This window comes from Bidens hawaiensis, unplaced genomic scaffold, assembly GCF_021521415.1.
Source record: "Bidens hawaiensis isolate Kalapana, Puna unplaced genomic scaffold, B.hawaiensis_p1.1 tig00002525_1, whole genome shotgun sequence".
NCBI classification, from domain to species: Eukaryota; Viridiplantae; Streptophyta; class Magnoliopsida; order Asterales; family Asteraceae; genus Bidens; species Bidens hawaiensis.
This window is the reverse complement of record NW_027491138.1, coordinates 2192780-2216432: the sequence shown is the minus strand read 5'-3', so window position 1 is coordinate 2216432 and position 23653 is coordinate 2192780. Positions and strand designations below refer to the sequence as shown.

General features: G+C 35.4%; 4 protein-coding genes and 1 pseudogene across 6 annotated transcripts; 3 read left to right on the top strand and 2 right to left on the bottom strand.

The window, feature by feature from the left end:
* Positions 1 to 1435: 1435 nt before the first annotated feature.
* Positions 1436 to 2810, top strand: LOC143620089 (myb family transcription factor APL-like). Its single transcript, XM_077091865.1, has 3 exons — positions 1436 to 1751; positions 1869 to 1945; positions 2712 to 2810. The coding sequence occupies exons 1-3, from the start codon at positions 1436 to 1438 to the stop codon at positions 2808 to 2810; spliced, it is 492 nt and encodes a 163-aa protein (XP_076947980.1).
* A 3166-nt stretch (positions 2811 to 5976) lies between these two features.
* Positions 5977 to 8494, top strand: LOC143620003 (pentatricopeptide repeat-containing protein At1g79490, mitochondrial-like). 2 transcript variants are annotated; one of them, XM_077091810.1, is made up of 2 exons: positions 5977 to 6017; positions 6206 to 8494. In XM_077091810.1, the coding sequence occupies exon 2, from the start codon at positions 6277 to 6279 to the stop codon at positions 8401 to 8403; it is 2127 nt and encodes a 708-aa protein (XP_076947925.1). In that variant the 5' UTR covers positions 5977 to 6017; positions 6206 to 6276; the 3' UTR covers positions 8404 to 8494. The 2 variants fall into 2 exon arrangements, with proteins under 2 accessions (XP_076947925.1, XP_076947924.1); XM_077091809.1 differs by having other exon boundaries at positions 5983 to 8494.
* A 1304-nt stretch (positions 8495 to 9798) lies between these two features.
* On the top strand, positions 9799 to 12710 carry LOC143620088 (uncharacterized; annotated as a pseudogene). Its single transcript, XR_013151288.1, has 10 exons — positions 9799 to 9807; positions 10395 to 10456; positions 10878 to 11014; positions 11099 to 11157; positions 11240 to 11263; positions 11754 to 11836; positions 11923 to 11987; positions 12075 to 12296; positions 12366 to 12425; positions 12514 to 12710. The product of XR_013151288.1 is annotated as an uncharacterized LOC143620088 (transcript).
* A 1525-nt stretch (positions 12711 to 14235) lies between these two features.
* Positions 14236 to 15151, bottom strand: LOC143620087 (putative F-box protein At4g05475). The gene is made up of 2 exons (XM_077091864.1): positions 14811 to 15151; positions 14236 to 14707 (listed from the first exon to the last, which is right to left on the bottom strand). The coding sequence occupies exons 1-2, from the start codon at positions 15149 to 15151 to the stop codon at positions 14236 to 14238; spliced, it is 813 nt and encodes a 270-aa protein (XP_076947979.1).
* Positions 15152 to 16740: 1589 nt separating this feature from the next.
* On the bottom strand, positions 16741 to 22579 carry LOC143619938 (uncharacterized). The gene is made up of 10 exons (XM_077091757.1): positions 22387 to 22579; positions 22223 to 22298; positions 21335 to 21432; positions 21140 to 21241; positions 20111 to 20197; positions 19906 to 20022; positions 19450 to 19553; positions 18832 to 18971; positions 18129 to 18265; positions 16741 to 17141 (listed from the first exon to the last, which is right to left on the bottom strand). The coding sequence occupies exons 1-10, from the start codon at positions 22570 to 22572 to the stop codon at positions 16956 to 16958; spliced, it is 1233 nt and encodes a 410-aa protein (XP_076947872.1). The 5' UTR covers positions 22573 to 22579; the 3' UTR covers positions 16741 to 16955.
* Between the last annotated feature and the right edge of the window lie 1074 nt (positions 22580 to 23653).

The following is a 23653-nucleotide window of genomic DNA, read 5'->3' as shown; positions in this document are numbered from 1 at the left end:
AATGTAAACAAAATATGATACACAATAAAATTATCATATATTATTAATAGAACTACGACAAAGGATGATCAACTTGCAGTCATATTGTCAAATATTATCATTGAAGTTTTATGTATATCCACAAAAGATTAGGTTCAAATAAGAAGTTTGATTTTCCTAACAAGGCTAGGAAGAAGGGTATTTTAGTCTAATACTTTAATATCAAAACCCACTTACTTTAATCTCAAAACACACTTAAATTAATTTCAAAAACCCACTTACATAAAACTCAATTACATCTTCACTCATCTCTTACAACCACCACCACTCCACCGCCCACCGCCACCACAACCGTCACCCACCGTCACCACCTCGCCGGAAAAGTTCGAAAAAACACAATGAAAAACACTATGAAAAACACAATGAAAAAAATTTAATGATAAAAACACAATTGTATGACACAATGTAAATAACACAATGAAAAAAATACAATGAAAAATACTATTGTATAACACAATTTGGTAAAACACAATTTGTAAAAAACCCACTATTTTTTTTTAATTTTTATATAACAATATGGTACTCATATAAAAGATAAAAAGACACTCGTTATTATAGTGAATTTGTTTTTCAATAAAAACGTCGTAAAAAAAGTTATGGACGTTTTAAAATGATGGGGGAATTTGGCATGCGCCTTGCATGTGGAGAGAGAAAGTCAACAAATGTGTTATTCATTTTATGCCCTTTACCTTGTGTTCACACTTGATTTCCCCCTAAACTAATCTCAACCCTCCATATTCAAAATCAATGGACAAGATTACTTCTTATCATTCCTACAAAAAGTATACTTCCTATTATAACCTAACCCTATCCACAAGAACACCAAGAACTTGATAGCATTGTAGACACGAAGCATGCTAAATTGAGGGAAAGATACATATTCAAATAAGATAATTTGAAAATGGAGTGATTCGCAAACAGTGAGTTGGAGAAAAAGAAATGAAAATTAGGGTTATGAAACGTATATTGGTTCATAATTGGTTGTGTAGGGGAAAACGCATTCAATTAAATGATTATTATGATTTTAATTTTAAATTATTTTATTAGTAAAAAAATTCTATGAGTGCAAATATAGTAAAATCAATCAAAATGAATGAGTAAAAATGAATTTCTTGCTTAATTCTTCCTCATGTCACTTATCATAATACTATTATCCTGCTGTAATTAGTTACATGCGTTAATCGAGCTGGTGATGCGTTAAGGATCCTAAGCAAAAGAGAGGAGAAATATGATCTGCTATTTCTAGGAGGTGAACTGGAAGATGTAGATGTTATCACATTCCTCCGTTTAACAAAGAATATGGGCATACCGTCAATGGGTAATCTTGAAATCAAACTCTTGTTAACTTTAATGCTTATTTTCCAACGCTAACACATCTTCGTTATAATATGAAGTAATGCATGAGGAGGCGGATGATGACTTTGTGTTTAACATGATTAAGAATGGTGCCGTTGGTGTTGCCAAAAGGCCGCTTGCTGATGATGTATTTATCAGTGCCAGACGGCGTGTGATAAATGAACGACTAAAGGAGTTTGGTGAACTTGAAAGCGATTGTCATACCGGTGGAAAAAAAGTCACAATGAGTACTAAAAGGAACTCAAATGTCCAGTTACATGAAAATGGAGGCATTTGTGTAAAGATGTCCTTGGAATGGACTAAAGAACTGCATTATGTGTTTCATAGAGCTGCTCTTAAACTTGAAAAAGAAGGGAGTAAGACTTCATATCCATACTTTATGTTTTACTTGGTCTTTTTTCATTTCAGTTACCATACATGATACATATAACATTTATATAGGAACTAAGTACCTTTGTTTTTTCTTTTATTAGGCTGTACCCCAAAAAATGTACTTGTAGAGATGGGAGTACCTGGACTTACAAGAACGCAAGTTGCGAGTCATCTTCAGGTTTGTGATTCATATCAAACATCTTGGTGTTAATGACCACAATATAACAGCACTTGTCATAAACATGGGTTTAAAAAAGGTTTGTTTTTTTTTATTTTGTTTTTCGAACGACGTTTAAAAAAGAACTAGTTTTAGTGTTCCCTCTAAAATTCACGTGTTTTTTAGTGGTATTTTGCAGTTTTGTATGTTTATTTAGACTATTGTTTGTAGTTTGAAATTTGAATTTGTGTTCAACATACTAATTAATTTGTATTTTCTGGTTTTGTACGTTTATTGTAATTTTAAACAAGTAAAATGTAAAAATAAAAAAAAATGTTATTCGGTTTATTTCGGATTATTCGTTTAATTCTGGATTATTCAGATTTTATCCAAATGTCTGAATTGAATTCCATTAAATTCGGATAGGAAAATCCCAACTTCAGATAGGATCGGGTTTCAGATAGGTCCTAAAATTTTCGATCTGAAAAATCCGAACCGAATAAACTGTATAATCCGTTATACCCGATGTGATGAACAACACACATAAAACAAAAAAACTGACAAATGTAATCAAGAATGTCATTTTCAATATTTGTGCTGCATGTGTAAAGATCGGCACCATAATTTATTATAATGTACCTTATAGATCTTGGATATCAAAATTATAACCATGTAGATAAAATCAACAAAATCACATACAAAAAGAAAAACTAGACAGTGTTTCTCTTGAATAGATTTATTATTGCTATTATTTATCTTCTAAGGTGTTACCCAAATCTCATTACAGAAATGGCGTCTTGAGCTAAAGAAGTCTAACGGAAATCATAGCTTACCGAAGGCATCAAGAGTTGGCTCAAGCAATGTGATGTCAACCACAGTTTCGTGATTGAGTCCAGATGCAAGCTATGGATAATGGTGTTTCAATTTGAATTCCAAAAGTCTTGCATAATCCTTTTCTTTTATTTAAGTTCGCATATTTTGTGGTGTTTATCTTTTGTTCTGAATTTCACATTATCTGTTTATTTCGAAAACTATATGTACTTTGTGTTTTACTTTATGGAGTTTAGTTTTTAGTTGAATATTAAATTAACGTTGTTCTTGGGACCTATGGTGTAACTTATCGTCTTTGATAAGCTAAAGTATCATGGGTCATTTGAATGCTTTTGTTCCGGCATCAGAATGGCTCTAAAGAAGAAGAGGGAAAGGATAGCGATCACTTGAACACTTGATCGGTTATTGGCTCATCATCGAGGAAAAGCTATGGCCGGTTTCCAAAACATTTGACAAGTTTCTGCTAATTGTCTTTTAAATGGGATGCTTACCTACTGCCAATTGGCTATAACATTTATTCGCTGCTTGATTATTAGCGCGCCGAGATAAGAATTTATTTGCATTATTGAGCACAGAATGACTGTTACTGACCTGATTCATAAAAACATTATGTTCTTGAAAAACACAGATTAATATTTCTGAGTACATGAGCTCACAACTTTGACTGCATTTATTTGAAAGACATAGTAACAGAGTAAATGTGTTGTCAAAGGCTCCAAATCATATCTTTGAGATATCAACATATTCTATCTCTATTTCAGTTAGTTACTTACAAAAACTTGTCACTTGTAATATAAAACAAGTCCTGTTTAGAAGTAGATGAAATGACACCCATCATAACCTATAAACAGATATCAACTTAATTAGTTAAAAGTAGTCAAAATTAGTGCGAGTGAATTATGGGCTTACTTGGATCAACGGTGACAAGAATGGCAGAACCGCCGAACTCACAGGTCCCACCAGCCGCTTTGGTTCTTTGCCAGTAGCTATTGAATGCATAAGAAGCATGTGCAAATAATGTGTCTGGCTGAAAACAATTCCCATTCGGTTGCAGTGCTTCACAGTCGGCCCCGGACCCACATGCGTAGTTCATGGCTTCTTGAATGATTGGGTCCGGGACAGATGGTTTCGCCACACACCAGAGTGCAGACTCTGACTCATGATGAGGTGGTGGTGGTCCGGTTGGTGGAGGGTATACAACTGGTGGCTCGAATAGAGGTGGTGCGGGTACGAACCTGTTGGTGAAGGAAATGAGAATGTTGGTGGGCTTGGTTCATAATTATAAGGAGGACTCAGACCAGGGCTTGGTTCATAGTTATACGGAGGGCTCAGACCAGGGCTCGGTTCATAGTTATAAGGTGGGCTCGAACCAGGGCTCGGTTGGTAAGAGGCAGGTGAGCCTGGGTTGGTACTAGTAGGTGGTGTGTAAGGAATACCATAAGAAAAAGGTGGTGTGTAAGGAATATTATAAGAAAATGGTGGTGTGGGGTAGGTGGGGTAGGATGAGGAAGAAGAAGGAGGCGGTGATGGGGTGTAAGACCCGATAGTAGGTGGTGGGAGAGCGGTGGTGGAAGGTGGAGAACCACCAGGGGGGTTAGAGCAAAAGGCCTCGGGTAAAACAGGAGTAAGAGGATCAACAGGAGGCAAAGGTAAATCATCTACAAAATGATTAACATGATATTTTCGTAACGAAGTCAATACTCGAGGTGACCCTGCATCTGCACATCACGGACATATACATTAGCAACATCATAGTTAAAAAGTCGGTCGTGTAAAGAGAAATAGTAATAAAATAGCGTGCATGATGGTGAGACGAAGATATGATAAGAGGAAATGGCAAACGCATATAGTAACGCGCAGTTCATCTTCATCTTTATTATCTTCGTATCATGTATTATACATGTACATGTGTTTATTATATATACAGATGCATATATCGATCTATACGTGTTAGAGATAAGGTGTGTGCATGTGGAGGATGGGTGTAAGAGATTCTTGGCTTAAGAATAGATTAAAGAAGCATCATGAAGAATGAAATGAAAAGTTGGAGCTTTTATTTTGCTTGCTTTCTACTCTGAGTTTCCTAGTAGTAGCAGCAGCAGGACATATCACCAATGCCTAAACATAAAGTTCATGAAATGGTTTTGGAATCCTTCTGTCACTTGTTCTAGTGATTTAGATTCTTGTTTATGATGTAAAGTTTTAGTACTTGTACCATATAAATAAAAACATATATTTACTTAGCGACTAGAAAAACCTGAAACAAGATGTTTTATAGAGTTAACAAGATGTATATGGACTAAATTAATCGTGTTAAGTGTGGTGTTATCTACTTAGTGATTCATAATATAGAGAGAAATAAAATGTGGTTGGTCCATTTATTTCATTAAAAGAACAATATGAAGTTTACAAGTATTATAAGACAGGTTGATGCTTTTTAAGAAGTTGAAAAAAGTACATCTTATTAAAAAACACATTTGAAATTAAAATACGGTAAAACACATATTTTCTATATATATTTCACTGTATTATACATTTGATATGCAAAATATCAAATCCTTTGCTCCATATAGTTTTTCTCATATTTCTTTGCTTTTATGCTAGTTTCATAACAATGATTTGTTTATTTACAAAAAATAATCAATTTAACCTTCTTTATTATCATGAAATAAAAAAAAATCAATTAAAATAAAACAAATACAGCCATCATGCTATGGTCTGGTGGTTAAAAGAGTTTCCTCCAAATGTGGTCATGGGTTCAAACCTGTGAAGCGTCAAATTAATAATGAACTATTGAAATATCTTATCAGAGCTCGAACTCGGTTATTGATGATTTATAGGCCTAATGCTTGCCGTAGAGTCAAAACGCCGTTTAAAAAAAGAAAAATATTAAATATAATGAATATTAATAAAATAAGATAGAAGCTAAATTGAATAGAAATGATCCCAGCTCAAATGGTTGAGATGAGACATTCAAAGACTTCAATTTATAAAGGAGAGTTTTGGGTTCAAGTCCCCACCATAATGAAAAAAAAAAAGAGGGATCTGTATTTGGTACCCGGTGAATGGAAGTGAGTCAATGGTGTGGCAAATTAGCCATTAAAAAAATAAAAACAAAAAAGAAAAAACTAAATTGAGGCTAGGGTTTAAACATCGCCGGTTCCGTACCCTTAAACCCCAAATCGGAAACACGATGCCACCAATCACATCACACTTCTAGCTTCGAATTCACCATGATTCATCGCAGCCGTACGTTCTCCAGGTACGTTCTTACCAATCTCCGATTACTCACAATACGTTCATCCATTTCAGTACCCATAAACAACCCTAGATTTCAAATCTTTTCAAACCCCCATTTAGTATCAATTCCTAAACAAAACCCTAATTTTTGTTTTCGGAGTTACTGCAATAAAGAAACCAATGAATTCACAGAAGAAATAGATTATTTAGATGAATCGGGCAGTGTTATTTACACCGGAAAGGGTGTACGATCCGTCGAGCCCGGGGTAGATGATCATATAATGATAGGCGGGTTAAAACAGCCGTTTTCGAACGCGGCTGCGGTTGCCAAAATTGTTGAGATTGTTAAGAGGTGGAAGTGGGGCCCCGAGATGGAAACTCAGCTGGATAAGCTTCAGTTTGTTCCGAATATGATTCATATTACGCAGGCGTTGAAGGTTACTGGAGACGGTGATGCGTGTTTGAGTTTGTTTAAATGGGCGAAGAGACAGTCGTGGTATTCACCGAGCGATGAATGTTACCTTGCTTTGATTGATAGGTTGAACCAGAGTCGGGATTTTGATGGGATTCAGTCGGTGTTTGATGATCTTGTTCTTGATGCAGCTAAATCGCCGTTTCCTGATTTCAGTGCGTTTAGTAGGGTCGTTCAGTACCTTGCGAAAGCCGAAAAGTTGGAGGTTTCGTTCTGTTGTTTTAAGAAGATTCAAGAATCTGGTTGTAAAGTCGACACGAAAACGTACAACTCGCTTATAACTCTGTTTTTGGACAAGGGTTTACCGTTCAAAGCGTTTGAGATATACGAAAACATGGAACAATCGGGCTGTGGTTTGGATTTATCAACCTATGAGTTAATGATACCAAACCTCGCTCGATCGGGTCGGATCGATGCAGCGTTAAAACTTTTTCAACAAATGAAAGAGAAAAACATGAAACCGGGGTTTAACGTCTTCGTGTCACTCGTTGACTCGTTAGGAAAAGCTGGTAGATTGGATACAGCCATGAAAATCTACATGGAAATGCAAGGATTCGGGCTCAAACCGTCCGCACCCATGTTTGTTTCCATGATCGAGTCGAATGTCAAAGCGGGAAAGCTAGACACGGCTTTAAGAATTTGGGATGAAATGAAGAAAGCCCGATTTAGACCTAATTACGGGCTCTACACAATGGTTGTCGAGGCCCATGCGAAATCAGGAAAACTTGAAACTGCAATGTCTATATTTTCCGATATGGAAAAGGCGGGGTTTTTACCGACACCGACTACTTATTCTTGCTTGTTGGAAATGCACGCGGGTTCTGGTCAAGTTGATGCAGCCATGAAGCTTTACAATTCAATGAGTCATGCGGGCGTAAGACCAGGTTTGACCACATACACCGCGTTACTCACTCTGTTAGCCAAAAAGAAGCTTTTAGACATATCTGCAAAGGTTCTGTTAGAAATGAAATCAAACGGGTATTCAGTAGATGTAACCGCTAGTGATGTTTTAATGGTTTTTATTAAAGACGCTTCGGTTGATCTTGCTTTAAAATGGCTCAGGTTCATGGGTTCATCGGGTATAAGGACAAATAATTTTATCATAAGGCAGTTATTCGAGTCGTGCATGAAAAACGGGCTGTACGACTCAGCAAAACCGCTTCTAGAAACTTATGTTGACTCAGCTGCCAAAGTTGACCTCATACTTTACACTTCAATTCTAGCCCATCTTGTGAGATGTCAAGAAGAACAGAACGAGCGCCATTTGATGTCTATTTTGAGTGCCACTAAACACAAAGCCCATGACTTCATGTGCGGGCTTTTCACGGGCCCAGAACAAAGGAAACAGCCCGTGTTAGCGTTTGTTCGGGAGTTTTTTCAGAATATTGATTATGAATCGGAAGAAGGGGCGGCTCGGTACTTTGTTAACGTGCTTTTGAACTATCTTGTTTTAATGGGCCAGATTAACCGGGCCCGTTGCGTGTGGAAAGTGTCGTATGAAAACAAACTTTTTCCCAAAGCGATTGTGTTTGATCAACACATTGCTTGGTCACTTGATGTGAGAAACTTGTCGGTTGGTGCAGCGTTAATCGCGGTGGTTCATACGCTTCATAGGTTTAGGAAACGGATGTTGTACTATGGTGTGGTTCCTAGGCGGATTAAGTTGGTAACGGGGCCCACGTTGAAGATTGTTGTTGCGCAAATGTTAAGTTCGGTTGAGTCGCCGTTTGAGGTGAGTAAGGTGGTTTTAAGGGCGCCTGGTGACTTGGTATCAGAGTGGTTTAAGAAGCCTATTGTTCAGCAGTTTCTGTTGAATGAGATACCATCAAGAAGTGATATTTTGATGCATAAGCTTAATATACTTTTTCCCAGTTCTGCCCCTGAAATCAGGTCAATGAATTTACCTAAACCCCTTGTTGCTGGAAGGGTAATGTAGTAATAATGGTATGGTTATAGGCTTGTAGTGTTGAACATACTGTATCTGTTTGAAGTGTTTGTTTTGGTTAGGCTGTTGTCACAGCTATTTATATTTATTCATGTTTGATGAATATATTGCTCAAATATAATGATACCAAATTAATTAGTTAAAATCTTAAATATTATCAGAAAAAAACTAACCTAAAAAGTAGAAACTCAAGAACAATTATTTTTAACTAGAATTATCATTCCTTTCTTTCATTACACTCATGGCTAAGCCATGATTGGTTTAATACCTTTAAGCGGTAACAGTCTATGGGCTCTAATAACCGAGCTTAATCGTATTACTATTAGGCCTCAAGAGATTAGTTGGACCTGGATCTTATCAATGCCCATCTAGTATATGTGAATTATCATAACTCGGATATGAACGTGTAAGCGCATTACAAACACCTTGGTACACATATATGAACACAAACGCAAGTCAATATAAATATATATATATGTCATGCATGTGTCATCATTTTATTGGTTAAAAATGTAACGGGATTGGATTTTGGAGGTGTTACACGCCTCCAATTCCATCTTGTAGTCGTCCCGCCACTACCGCCATTGACTTCATTTTGGTTAGAAACCCTTTTAACCCGAACTGTATTGATGTTTTTTTTTAAATGACCCTTCTTGACACAAACTCATTTTGCTCATAACCCATATCGGCACAAAACAGTTTTGGCTCGATCCTACCTGACCCTAAAATAAAAACCGTCTTCTCTGCTGATGTGGCGCCACGTGTCAAAAATCGTCCTCAATATAGCTTATCCACTACACATAGCCTAATAGTTATCAATTCTCACCAGTGTCATTTTTTATTTTACCAACGAAAAGGAATTTTATTAAGAGGAGACCAAGACCAACAAAACTGAGAGAATAGCAAGCTGCCATAGACGTGCACAAATCGGGTATTTAAAAAACCCGGAACCGGGTAGGAACCGGTTCCGGGTATGGTCAACAAAAGTCAAACCAGGTTCGGGTAGGAACCGGTTCCGGGTATAGTCGGGTATTTGACCGGGTTTTGACCAGTTCCGGGTCAGGTTTTGACCGGTTCCTCCGGGTTTTTTTCGGGTTTTTGACCGGTTCCTCCGGGTTTTTTCCACCGGTTCCGGGTCGGTTCCAGTCCCGGAACCGGCTCCGAGGAGAAATCCTATACCAGGTCAAGAACCGGTTTCGGGTATGGGTTGGAACCGGTTCCGGGTCTGTTCCACCGGTTCGGTTCCGGAACCGGTTATTTTGTGCACGTCTAAGCTGCCACCCCCTAGAATAACCACATGTTCAAACATATAAATAGTAAAAATGTAAAATAGACCACCAAAAACAAATAAACACATTCATACATTAAAACTTTTCCAATCCTCCCATGAAGCCGGTGTTGACCTCGATCTACTCCGAATCCATAAGAATCCAAACGCTTTAATTCGTTCCACCAAATCAACCACTAGAGCCGGTTTTTCACACCAACGCATTTTTCGCTTTCTACATATTGCCAATCAACATAATCACATGAAATGCCTTTGCCTTCCTTTTTATGAATTTTATACAACATCCTGAATACTGAATTACTATACTTTATTTTGTAAATTAGTAAATATATTATAATAATAAAGTTACGAATTTTGTAGAGATACAGGAGGTTTTATAAAAAAAAAAAAAACCTATGCGTCCTATATAATCTTATACGGGCTTATAGGGGGTGTTTGGGACCTGAAGTTATCATTGTCATTAATAATTCTGCGTCCAAACAGCCCCTTTCCTGGTAATCAAACCAACCGTGGATGCTTCTAGTTGTATTAATTATAATCGAGAATTGGTGGAGAGAAGAGTCCGTTTACTTCTTCTCCACGTGATTAGGGTTTCACCAAGATGGTCAGTCAATCATTTATTTGCAAATATATATCATCATCATACCGTATATTATTATTATTATTATTATTCAAGTTTAATTTTCACTGACAGAACAAACTGGGCCGAGGGCATCGCGACAAAGTCCAACAATTCATCACAGTCACTGGAGCAAGGTCAGCTAAAGCTTTGTAAAAAAAAAAAAAACTCTAGTATGCCAATTGCCATTATGACTTTTTAAATGAAGTTTATTTTGGTAAATACAACATGCACTTTCTAAGTGTAAGAAGCCCTAGTCTAATTTTTATTACGCCATAGTTTAGAACTAGATTAAAAATAATTTCTCTAATTCATTTTGATGTAGTGTCAAAATAACAAAACTATACTGTAGCGTAACGTAATGATAATCAGTCTTAGAGCAGGGCATTATAGGGGCGGATAAAGCCCCTAAAAAGAGTGATGATGATGTGGCGGAAAATGCCCCATGAGGGTCATTAGCATTTGCATATGGTCTAATGCTTCTTATACTTTTCACGTTAAAAAGTTGTTTATACCAGATCCCACCCCTTTATTGACTTCTTGGTTGCCTGCATACAGTGAAAAAGTTGCTCTGCAGGCTTTAAAGGCCAGTGATTGGCATCTTGATGCTGCATTTGATATCTTTTACACTCAGCCTCATGCTAAATCTTTCGCGGATACACGCCATTTGGAGGAATTGTACAACCGATACAAAGGTAATTAATTTGTGAATATTGCATCCAATACATTACTGCTTAGAGGAACTGTATGATTAATGGTTTGTTGATGTATGTATATAGATCCTTATGCTGATATGATTATGGCTGATGGCATTAGCACCCTCTGTAATGACCTTCAGGTAATTGAGTTAAGCCAATCAGACAGAATCTAGATTGAAGAACAAATAGTAGTTTTACTGACAATTGTTTTCTTCCTGACAGGTGGATCCTCAAGATATTGTTATGGTATGTCAAGATGTATATTTATATAGTATAGAGTATAGACAAATTCTAGGGGTATTATACGGGTCGTGTTCCCGGGTTGGCAGGTCCAACACAACACAAACATATTCATGGGTTGGCCCGAGCATGGTCCGTTTGACCTGAGTTTTTTATATTTTATTGTTTTCAGATATTAATAGTTTAAAATTTACATTTTTACAATACATAAATACAAATTTGTATAAGGCAATTACATTTTAATTTTATAGTCTTAGGTCTAATTCATTTTTAATTTTAAATTCTGGCATAAGTATCCAACCAATTTCATGTTAGGTTTGTGTTGTGTCATAAATTCACACCCTTAACGAATTCTTATCTTCTGTGTTTTTTTTTTGGTGAACTAATGTAATAGTTTTTTTATTTCCTATGTAAGGAAAATGATTTTTTTAACAATGGCCTGTTAGATAAACCCATTACTGACAGTTGACACGCTTTGCTGATACTGTTACTTCAGTTGGTTGTTTCATGGCACATGAAGGCAGCTACCATGTGTGAATTCGCAAAACAGGAATTTATTGGTGGCTTGCAGTCTTTAGGGTAAATGCAGTTTACTTCATTCACCTTTTTTGATGCATTGAAACTAATAATAAAATAATAATTCACTTAATCATGTTTCATTCCAGGATAGATTCGCTTGAGAAATTCCGTGAAAAGATACCTTTCATGCGTTCTGAGCTGAAAGATGATCGTATGTATCATAACTTTTAAACGTTGTTTGGTTTTTAACCACTTTGAATCTGTTTAATTTCTTATCTTAATATTTTATTGGTGTCAGAAAAATTCAAGGAGATCTATGATTTTGCATTTGGATGGGCGAAAGAGAAGGTACATACATATTGTCATGTAACATTATTTATTTCCTTATATAATGGTGGATATTCTTTTATGATTTCAGGGTCAGAAGTCACTGGCATTAGATACAGCAATTGGGATGTGGCAATTGCTGTTTGAAGAAAAACAGTGGCCACTGGTTGATCATTGGTGTCAGTTTTTACAGGTATTTGTAATATCATAGTTTCACTTATTTGCCATTTTAATGGATTAAATGTTTATTTTTGCATTTCAGGCACGCCATGATAAAGCTATTTCTCGAGATACTTGGTCTCAGTTACTAGAATTTGCAAGAGTAAGATCCGATTCATGCATATATCTTGTCCATACATGCTTTTAAATAATGTAATCTTGAATTTATTTGTTGAATAAAATGAATGCAGAGTGTGGAGCCTACACTATCAAATTATGATGCTGAAGGTGCTTGGCCATATCTAATTGATGAATTTGTGGAGTACTTAAAAGAAAAGGGCATGATTCAGAGGGAATGGTTGTAGAGGTGCAAAAGAACAAGCTCTATGATTTGTTGTTGATTTATTATTTATGAACCTAAATGTATGTTGTATAAAAAACACAGGAAATAACTTGTATTGTATTGTAAAAATCTTTGTTTAATTTTGTAATTCAAATTGCTTGGAAAGTTGGAAGAATGAATCACTGTGGAAATGTGGATTGGTTAGTAGTATTCATACCAAGTAAACTGCCTTTTCATAACCAAATTCTTTTGACCTCATGGGTAGTTTCTAGTGATTTGAACCTCCGGTAGAGATGCACTTTGGCTCACTCGACTTTAGAAAAGCGGATCATAACTCGATGTTCATGGCAATCTCTAATTGATGAAGTATTAAGGCAAGCTTTATTAAGTAAAAGTAGTAAATCAAATACATGATTTATTCATGGCAATCTCTAATTGATGAAGTATTAAGGCAAGCTTTATTAAGTAAAAGTAGTAAATCAAATACATGATTTATTGGAGAATAATCTTCAAAGTTACAGTCAAGAGAATCTTTATAATTAATTAAGTATTGACACTTCTTAGCAAGTTGAAAATACTTATTTTTGATTTTTGAGAGGTTGGCATGATATGTTAGGAAGTTGGGAACTTTGAAGGAATGTTTTCAAAAGTGGGAAGCCGCTATTTAGACACCCTCTCATCCTTTAAAGACGGTGTATGTAAAAGAGAAAATGTGCGTAAAATGGGTGTATGAATAGCAAAAAGGGTGTCTGAATAGACAAACCCATATTTTTGATGTCCTAAACCGAGAACGTGCTCCTTTTATATAGCCAACTCCTGCACTCTTTTCTTTCAATTTCTATTGAGTAGACCCCTTGATAATTGTTGAGATAGGGTACTACTGTTGAACATGCAACCATATGCTACTTAAAGGTTCACAATATTCCACAATGAATGGCAATTGTCTGAAGTCTCCTCATGGCTTTAAAATAATGGTTATGAAATGATATTCTCTCCAGGTTTTGAAATGACAGTTTATTTTTTTTTATAATTGATTACATTAGACTCTGCTCAAACTTAATCAAACTTCCAGACTGCCAATCTAATGCCATTAACTACTATCACAAGCAACAATAATTTCAACTTGAAATTCTGTACTGAGCATGCATACTACACACACTGAAAAAATAAAGATAACAAACAACTGGAACTGAATTTAATTTAAAAAACAAAGCGATAAATCTCATATTTTGTTAGACCAGTCTGAAACAAGTTGTACAGTCATCAAAGAAATGCACTTTCATTTCAAAACAAAGTGATAAATCAGAAACAAACATATTTAGGATTTACCAAATTAACAGGTATCATAAAACTAGAGAAACATCATCAGAATATTGATTAAGCAGCATATGCTTTTAGGGAAAACAGAAGACTGTTCTTGCAGGCAGACAAGTAACTATACCTTCAAAGGAAAAACATCAACCACAATTAGTATCCAAACATCATATTAAAAATGAATAATACACTTACAAAACCATTCAAAAACTCACCTCTCAGCATGACAAATTGTTCAAACATGGCCATGAAAGTCATCGTCTCAGTCAAAGACTGGGTAGCCACCATATTTATCATATTCATGATCATAGTACCATTAATAATTAAACTTATTAGCAGTATACGGAAAATCTTCAAGGGAATCAAGAAGTTTTAGATGTTTAATCTGTCGTGTGCATCTTTCCCCTAAGTCTCCCTCAAGATCAAGGTGCGCGCACAAACGCAGGTCAAGCGATTCAAGATGACGACAACCATCCAGAATGGCCTGCAACCCAGCGTTCGTCATGCTGTTCCCAATGAGTTCAAGGTGAGTTAACTCAGGTAAGTTTTTCCCAATGGCTAAAGCTATATCATCACTATCATCCCGTGATCTTTGAACAGCTCTATAGTTCACTTTGAGTGTTTTTAACAAGGGGCAATGGCGGCCTGCAGCTTCAATATCTTTTTGAAAAACGCCTGTCTCCACAAGACTGAGCTCCTCCAATAATGATACTTTATTGAGAGCCTCACTCCAGCTTTCCCATAACTCAAAAGCATGTACGATTTCTAGACGTCTAAGCTTACTTGATCTGAAGCAAAACATATCAAAAAATTGATTGTTAAAGAGCAATTTTGTTTTTTCTAAAATATATATATAAAAAAAAAGATATACACCAACGATACCACTCGTACCTATCAAAAACATACTCAAGAATTCGTTGATCACAAAAACCAATGATGGTTAAATCAAGCAACTGGCCTTGGCTTCTATCGACAACAAGCTTACACATGTCCACAGGCATTAATGTATATATTTTCATACAAATGACCCTATACATGAAAGGTTCGTTGCAGTATTCACGCCAAGCGGTGCAGACTTTTTGGGCAGTGTGAATTCGGTCAAACAAACCAACTCTTTGGAGTATATTCCGCATTATATCGGCTGGAAGCGGTTGCTTCACTCGCCATACCTGTTTAGGCTTCGGAGCCACCACCTTGCTTCTTCCTCGATACGATGTCGTCTTTGGTGGCATTGTCACTTTAACATTCACACAGCAAATAAAATTATAATTATAATTATAATCATATTCTTAATAAACTACTAATAAACAAATGCCCTAACATGTATTCTTCATGCACGAGTCCTACTTACAATTTGCAGGCAAAAGTAAAGGATATCATAATTAGAAATAAATCACAAATTAAAACCCTAGAAACACTGAATATCAAAAATCAAAATGAAGTAATATTCAGCAAAAGATGAACTCACATTAGACTGCTGAAAGCTAGAATTGTTGATGAAACGTTGGCGATCGATTACGAAGAATTTGGTGTTTGCGGTTTGAGACGGTGGGTGACTCATTATTCATATTATTAATTTATTACACACAAAACCCAATTTGGGTTGAGGTGGTAGCACTGCATGCTGATGGGCCCATTAGGGTCTTTGTTATTAATTATTTTTTATTTATTAAATTTTTTTTTCTTTCAAATGCAATAAAGAGTTGTATACGATATACTTGAAACAATTTGGTCGACCGTTTTGCAAAGGGAAAATCCGTAAAATGTACATGGATTTCTAGATGCCCACTCCAAGCCGGTTGAACAAACCAAATCTGTTTTGCCAGCCGTTGCTTTTACAAACCCAATAATAATAATTTGCACTCATTTAAGCAGGACCGGCTCAACGAATATGAACACCTAAATCAAAATAAGGTTTTGGGGTCTTTTTATGACAATTGTTAAGATAAAAAAATGTTTACTACAAATTTTGAACTCATGACCAATATTTTAGTGACAACCAAGCCTACCACTATACCAACATATTACTTTGAATTTATTTTAACTATTATAAAATATCTATATAAAATATTTGTTTTGACCACACCAACATATTACTTTGAATTTACTTTATCTTTTATAAAATATCTATATAAAATATTTGTTTTGAACTTGAAGGTTTAATTAAGTGTGGATCTAAAGCCCTAATTTGTTTTCGCTAGCTCATGGGCCGGCCCTGCATTTGAGTGTGATTTCACAACTTTGTTCGTGAGTTTTGAGTTAGCTATCTGTGAGTATCGACATAATTTAAACTTAGTTGTTATGACCGACAAAAGTGGTACTTATATAATATTATTTAATTTTTAAACATTTTAATTTGAAAATAACAAGTTATAAAATAGCATCCAGTTTCATAAAACAAATTTTATATTAGTAATTATCTAAAATTATAACATGCATTAACATTGCATTTTTGGTTATTGTGGCATATATTATATTATTTTTGTTTGTTCTATTTTTTGTTTCGTTTTCTTAATAACTTAATTAAATTGTTTTAGATAATAACAGAATAAAAGCAAAAAGTATTATAATTTTTTAATTACATAACAAACAACAAACCGAACATGTTTTATCTTTTTGGGCATATACTGACTATATATTTTGAGGTTTTCTTTTTAGGCAGGTTCACTATTGTATTGGTGCCGTAACAAACAAAACCGATCCTGATCAAATTCCAGCCAAGTCCTCGCTTCCGCGTGCAAGTTGAACACCTCTAGTTTTAAAACAAAAGACAAAGTACATTTTGACGATTGATGTGACTACAAATTAGCAGGAAAAAAAAAGTAAAGATTATACCTAATGACACCCTAATATGCCTCGACTACTCCCTCTTTCGAGTCTTTGCATATTCACTAACCACAATACCAGATGCGTAGTTAACTGCTAACCACCCTGCATTTCTTGTTCAAGCAGGCAGACCCTGTCTAACCCACCTGCCAGAACCAGTTGGACCCTTTGACCAGTCATACGGGCCATGAAAGTACAAGATATAATTTATCAACAAGCGACTGCCGCCTCAGGTTCAGGTTCTGGTTGGATGATATCATCGATGGGTGCAGCCAACGGAACTTTCTGGAACTCGTTTCTTAGCTGCCCACAAGCCGCACTTGCATCTAACCCCCGTGTTTGGCGTACACTAACGGTAATTTTACGGGACTCTAACATGGATTGAAATACACTGATCTGCAAGTATAGTTTAATAGGTACTTCAAATGAGGGCATAACATAAAAAAAATTAATTTTAATAAAAAAAAAATCAAAACTGAAACCGAAAGTTTGTCATCTTAAAGATTACCAAACAGTAATTACAAATTGATAAATAACAACATAACAGTCTTCTTTATCTTTATCTTTATCTTTCCACATTGATTTCATAAAAGGATTGTGTTTGGTTTCGACCTGTTTAATTAAATGGGTCATGTTCATGTTGAACTATTTAACCTGTTTACGGCCCATTTAACCCATTTTAAACAGCCCACCAACCCGGTTAACACATTTACAAGTTACAACTTGATGAATACCCACAATCTAAGGATGCTAAACAGATCGTGTTAGCAGGTCACTAGATCAAGCTCAACAAGAACTTAAATATCTTGTCAACCTGAACACGACGTGTATTCGCAGATTGACATGAATTTGCATATAACCCGAAAAAGAAATTTTATTCCACTTTTACTGAATATTTACACTCTAAAATTCTAATTGTACTTATTATTTTTACCTTTTAGAAGCAACTATGTTTATCAATTTTTTTAACTTTTAAACGTTGGTATATAATTACCCAAATAGTCATTAGTTATTACATATACACGGTTCAAAAACAAATAATTAAATTAAACGGGCCAACTTGCAAATCCGTTGGTTAACATAGACACAACCCATTTAGCTAAACGTGTCTGCAGGTTCAACCCGAAACTGACCCAAACCCATTAAGACTAAACCAGACCCACGAATTTTGGGTTATGTTGATGTCTTATTTTCATGTTGTGACAGAAACTCACACCCTTACCTCCATCTTGTAAACCGGTTAGACACGTTTAAATAAATGGGTTTAACGAGTCGTGTTCGGGTTACACAAATTTAAGTGCGTGCGAGTTATGTTTGATGCTCTTATCATGAATAAATACTCGTGTTTGTTTCAACAATTTAATTAAAAAACTAAATGCATACCGCTTTTCTGTAAGGACGTTTATACTCGGTACCATCTATCGGATTAAACGGTATCAAATTTACATGATATCCTGGGCCCCATTTATGAAGTAACTCGGCAAGTTCTTTTGCATGCTCCACGTCATCATTGACTCCCGCTGTTAAAATCAGTTGACTTTGTTTCATCACAAAAAGTACAAAATATTTTATTGAAACTTAAGAGGTTAATTACAAAATGGTCCCCGTGGTTTGACCATATAGCAAGTTTGATCCTCATATTTTGAAAATTGCAAACGCAGTCCAAAACTCCGAACATTTGTAAGAGGGTTGCACGCTTAGTCCCCACCGTTAATCTCAGTTAACTTTTTTTTGGAGAAGCAATGTCATGTGTCATTCATGTGCAAGTAATTGTATCTTTTCAAATTTGGAGCTAGAACTCCGAGCGTTGGCTTCATCACCTTCGATCAGCACAAAATCAAAAGTCCAGTGCATAATCGAAGGCGATGAAGTCAACGTTAGGAGTTCTAGAGTTTGAAAGTGTATTTTATTAGATTTCCAATTTGAAAAGATACAATAACTTTCACATAAACGGTACATGATATCATTTTTTTTTTTTTTGTAAAAAACTATCTGGAAAAAACGATGGGGAGTAAACGTTCAACCCTTTTCAAAAGTGACTGGTTCTGCAATTTTCACAATAATAAATAAATACAAAATCACATACCTAATAGCGTGTATTCAAACGATACCCGTCTACTAGTTTCATGAAAATAGTCCCGACAATCCTTCATTATTGCCTCCAAAGGATACGCCTTTGCGCTCGGTACAATTTTTTCCCTCAGTTGTTGATTAGGTGCATGAAGGCTGAAGTACATAAACATTAAAGTCAACATGTTGACTTTTTAAGTCAATCCAACTTATTTAGCACGGTTATTAAATTTGCAATATTTACCGAAATATACAATTAGCAATGGTTATGAATAGTGATTTACAAGCTGTCTAAGCAAAAGGTACAACTCCTCAAAGCTACTATTATGTCATTCAAGACTGTCCCGGATCAAATATAAAATACTTTTTATAATTTTCCACAGCAACATAACATTTTTCTAAATTCCAAAAAATACCGTTGCGACGTTCTTTTTCTACCTACGTTTCAATATAAATTTCATTTAAAACCGAGCTGCCACAACGCACTGGAAGTGGATACTGGTTTACTACAATTTTCAATAAAGAGTGCATTATTTTTGAGAAAATTTATATAATTCATAGTCCCATATAGTTCTTCATGTTAAAAAAACACTTCTTTTAACCGAGAAGTCAAAGAGTCATACTGAGACGATACCTAAGAGCCAATGTGGACTGAAGTTTGTGGGAAGCCAATTTCTTGATAGTGTTTGGGACTCCAACGGTGGAAATGGTCATCATCCTTTGTCCTATTTGTACATCCTTAAATACAAAAGACAACACACGTAGTTATTATCCGTTCAAAAGCCATTATAGGACTCATTAGGTGTTCCAATCTTGTGAATACTTTATATAAACGTTATATTTAAAACTAAAATAAATTACACAGATGGTCATTGTGGTTTGACCCAAATTATGGATATCTTCCATAAAGTTTGAAAGTTACCGATTTAGTCCCCAACCACCTTTTTCTCTTTCATCCATGGTCCAAAAAGGTAACAGGTTTATTTTCTGGTACCGTGTAATTTTACATTTTACCCTTATTCTTGAAAAAAAATTCATTAAATAATAGCCAAGTTTCATAAATAATCAATTAATAATGTTTTAAGTGAACCTTGTTCAAGCAACGGTGAGCAGCAAGAACTTCTTTCATGTTCAACATCGGTTCACCCATTCCCATGAACACCACATTTGTAACCCTGTTGTTGAACACCTCCTCTATCGCCAACACCTACAAATATTACATTAAATCAAAAACCATATAGATGATATTGTTATTATTATTATTATTATCAAACTTTCATTAGCTTTGTTGCTACCTGTTCCACAATCTCGTGCCCTTTAAGGTTTCTAGAAAAGCCCCCTTTTCCAGTAGCACAAAACGAGCACCGTAACGGGCAACCTACCTGAGAATCAAAACAATATTAACATATTGGATAAATAAACAGGAACCATAAGAAAGGAGATGGTTTATTTCTTTTCAAAAGTATTAAATATATTATACAAATATTATATTTTAAGGTTTCTTTGTATTTAGCCCATGGGCCTAAGTTAAGTTTCTTTACGGTTTATGGTTCTTTCTATCTTGTATATACTGAGGATTAATTTAACTGAACCAATTACAATGAAGGGGAACTCTTAGTATATACAAGAAAGGAGAAACTAGAAACCCTAAAGAAACCTAACTTGGGCCCGTGGTAGGCTTGTAAACAAACCAAACGAACACGAACAAGGCATGCTCGTGTGCATTCATTTAACGTTAACAGAAAAAATGATCGAACATGAACAATTAAACGAACAGGGTTTTCTTGTTCATGTTCGTTAAGAAAATGAGTGTGTTTGTGTTCGTTACTACGTTTATGTTTGTTTGTTAATAGTATAAACGAACGCTTCACGAACGTAAATGAACATAAACAAACATAACTGAACATAGATGAACGAACTTAACCGAGCAAACATCAATTAAAGTAGACATGATTATCATTATGCTAGGCCTAAAAATTTAATAAACTAGATTAAATAGCAAGAGGAGATATTTTAGTTTCATAAAACTATAACTAAATTGTAATGGACCTAGATATTTAAACAAATATATAAACAAACTTAAGCATCCATAAACAAATGAACATAAATGAACGTAAACAGATGAGCATAAATGAACGTAAACAAATGAGCATTCAGTTAAATTGTAATGGACCTAGATGTTTAAACAAACAACCATAAACAAACAAACATAAATGAGCATTCACTGAACTTTTGGTTCGTTTACAGGCCTAGCCTGTGAACAAAAGACGAAACAAACCCTAAACATATTATATTAGTAACTAGATAACAGAAAGAAAGATCACCTGTGACGAGACACACGCAGTAAGGCGGACCGAGCCTTTCTCATCTGTTACCGGTATACCCACAGTTTCCACTAACCGATTATCTTCCAACTTTATCAGTAACTAAAATGTAAATTAAACAATGAAACATTTCAGATGCAATATTTGGTTCAATTAAGGTTTAAGGAACAGAAAAACTATTATATTATTATTAACCTTGATAGTGCCATCAGTTGCGGTCACAGAACTATGCACAGATGATCGTCCGACCACCCAACCAGCTTCTTGGAGCTCGGTTCTGAATGCTAGAGGCACTTTTACAATTAACAAAAACACTCAAACATAAGATTCAGAACAAGCCACTGTTAATTAACAGTTATACTCAAAGATTTCATGCAAAATGTAGGTTTCAAAAACCACTTATTGTAAGTGAGGCGCAAGGTATTTATATAATTTTTGATATATTTCCCATACGTATCTAGAATCACTTACCCCAATTCAAATACAAATAAATAAGTAAATAACCACCTAAAACGTTATATGTATTGCGCCTCAAGCCCATTTTACCAGTACCTTTTGTACAGCACTGAATCGAACTGAATTTATAAATTTCATTTTTTTCTTAACGAATGTGTTAAGTAATTTATAAGAATTTAATAAAAATTGTAACCCAGATACTTTAGCCCAAATGTACAATAATCAAGTAAGTATTAATTAACAAAAATATTTCCGCTCAAAAAATTCAATCCCGAATGATAAAATCAAAATAAACCGAAATGAAAACTGAAAAAAAATGAAACCGAATGGTTTGAAAATCTTAAAAACTGAAACTTAGTTTTTGGTTCGGCTTGAGTCTAAAAGCGATCCAAACCGACCCATGCACACCCCAAGTGTGCCTGACAGGGTCAGAATCGAACCAGCTTGCGCTGGACGGCTAGAGGTGTGCACAGGGTGGTTCGGTTCCGTTTGGTAACCGAAATGTTTGGTTACTGTAACCAGCCTTAGCCGATATGTTTTCGGTTAAGTGTGTTAAATTTGGTTACAGTTCGGTTAACTCAGTTATGAATTGAATTCCAATCTTATTATTAGAGAAAGAGCACTGACCTTGGGTGAAGTCATGAATATCTTTAACCCTTCGCTTGTAGAGAAGATGATGCAACTGTTTACCTCTATACCCTTGCTAAATTAATTCAAACATATAGCTTATCAATTCGCATAATTCGTGGCTTATAACTAAACAAATTGTAGCAATTGCATTAATATTATACCTGGCCGAAATCAATAGCTAGCTGTTGTAGTTGTTCTTCCGACATGCCCAGAAGCACGTTCGACTCCGGCGCCGGCGTCTTTTTGGTGGCGGTGGCGGTGGTGCGGGAAGAAGAGACGATGATGGCACGTGACCTCGCGGCACGTGCGAGTGGTGTCACGGAGCATATAAACTGTAGCAACGCCATTGATAAACCCTCGGCTATAGACATAGACAGACAGGGGACTTCGATATTTTAAGCTACATGTTTTTTACCAAACGGTGCCGTTTTGGATGGTCATATTAAATATTTTTATTTTCATTTCATCCTTGTTTTTTTCTTTCTTTTAACCACCAACTAGAATTTTTATATATATACGAGGTTCAAGTCCTGCTTGGGTCAGTTCGGTAAAAGGACATATCAGAGCTTTAATCCCGGGTTTAAACCCGACAGGGGGTGAGGATTTACGGATTTCATCTGGTTTTCGCACATCAGAGGGTATGGTTTTACGGCGGTCGATGAGTCAACCTTAAACATAGACCCGAATATAATAGATTTACACTTGAGATCCTCTGCCTTTGAAACAAATATAAATTATTAATTGTTGTGTATAACAAATATAGATTAAACTCCAAGTATGAGGGTTTGCTCTACTTTCCCAAAAAATTTGGGTTAATGGGGATGGGGATTTCAATATATGAGTGAAAATGAATAAAAATCTATATTTTCCTTATATAATTTGATTATGGGAAAATGTATGGGGACTTTATTGTGAATGTTATAAGACCACGTGTAGTGGATGGAACCAGCGTCTTACGTCATGTGACGGCACGTCATTATAAGCCTCATATTTTTTCCTCAGAATTACAGTCTTTTAATTTGAGCTTCTATCTATTATATGTATCACAATAGAGGTGTGCAAGAAACCCAAAAAATCACCCGCAATCGAAAAATCCAAACCGAACAAAAACAAAAACTGACGATTTGGTTTTATGTTTTTGTAAAAACCGAACTAACGGTTTGGTTTGGTTTTGCATGTAATAAAACCAAAAAAACGAACCGAATTTCTAGATTTTTATTTTTTTTATTTAAGAGGGTGTTTAGTAGTTTGTAAGATTTTAATAAATATGTAACTAAAATACTTTTGGTCAAATGTATAATGAACATTCCCGGTTCATTCCTTACCATATATTCATATATATCATAAAATTACACCAAAATTCAGTCTATTTTCTCTCTTGTTCAATTAAACAATATTTTGTATACCTTTATCATTACATTTTCTCTC

Bases quoted from the DNA above. Each gene is read 5' to 3' on its own strand.
- LOC143620089 (XM_077091865.1), top strand. From the start codon at position 1,436: ATGCATGAGGAGGCGGATGATGACTTTGTGTTTAACATGATTAAGAAT. The intron at 1,752-1,868 runs GTAAGACTTCAT...TTCTTTTATTAG, and splicing joins TAAACTTGAAAAAGAAGGGA to GCTGTACCCCAAAAAATGTA. The intron at 1,946-2,711 runs GTTTGTGATTCA...ATCTCATTACAG, and splicing joins AAGTTGCGAGTCATCTTCAG to AAATGGCGTCTTGAGCTAAA.
- LOC143620003 (XM_077091809.1), top strand. From the start codon at position 5,989: ATGATTCATCGCAGCCGTACGTTCTCCAGGTACGTTCTTACCAATCTC.
- LOC143620087 (XM_077091864.1), bottom strand. From the start codon at position 15,151: ATGCCACCAAAGACGACATCGTATCGAGGAAGAAGCAAGGTGGTGGCT. The intron at 14,708-14,810 runs GTACGAGTGGTA...GTTTTGCTTCAG, and splicing joins CTTGAGTATGTTTTTGATAG to ATCAAGTAAGCTTAGACGTC.
- LOC143619938 (XM_077091757.1), bottom strand. From the start codon at position 22,572: ATGGCGTTGCTACAGTTTATATGCTCCGTGACACCACTCGCACGTGCC. The intron at 19,554-19,905 runs GTTCACTTAAAA...TTTGTATTTAAG, and splicing joins CTCACCGTTGCTTGAACAAG to GATGTACAAATAGGACAAAG. The intron at 17,142-18,128 runs GTATGCATTTAG...CTATACTTGCAG, and splicing joins AACGTCCTTACAGAAAAGCG to ATCAGTGTATTTCAATCCAT.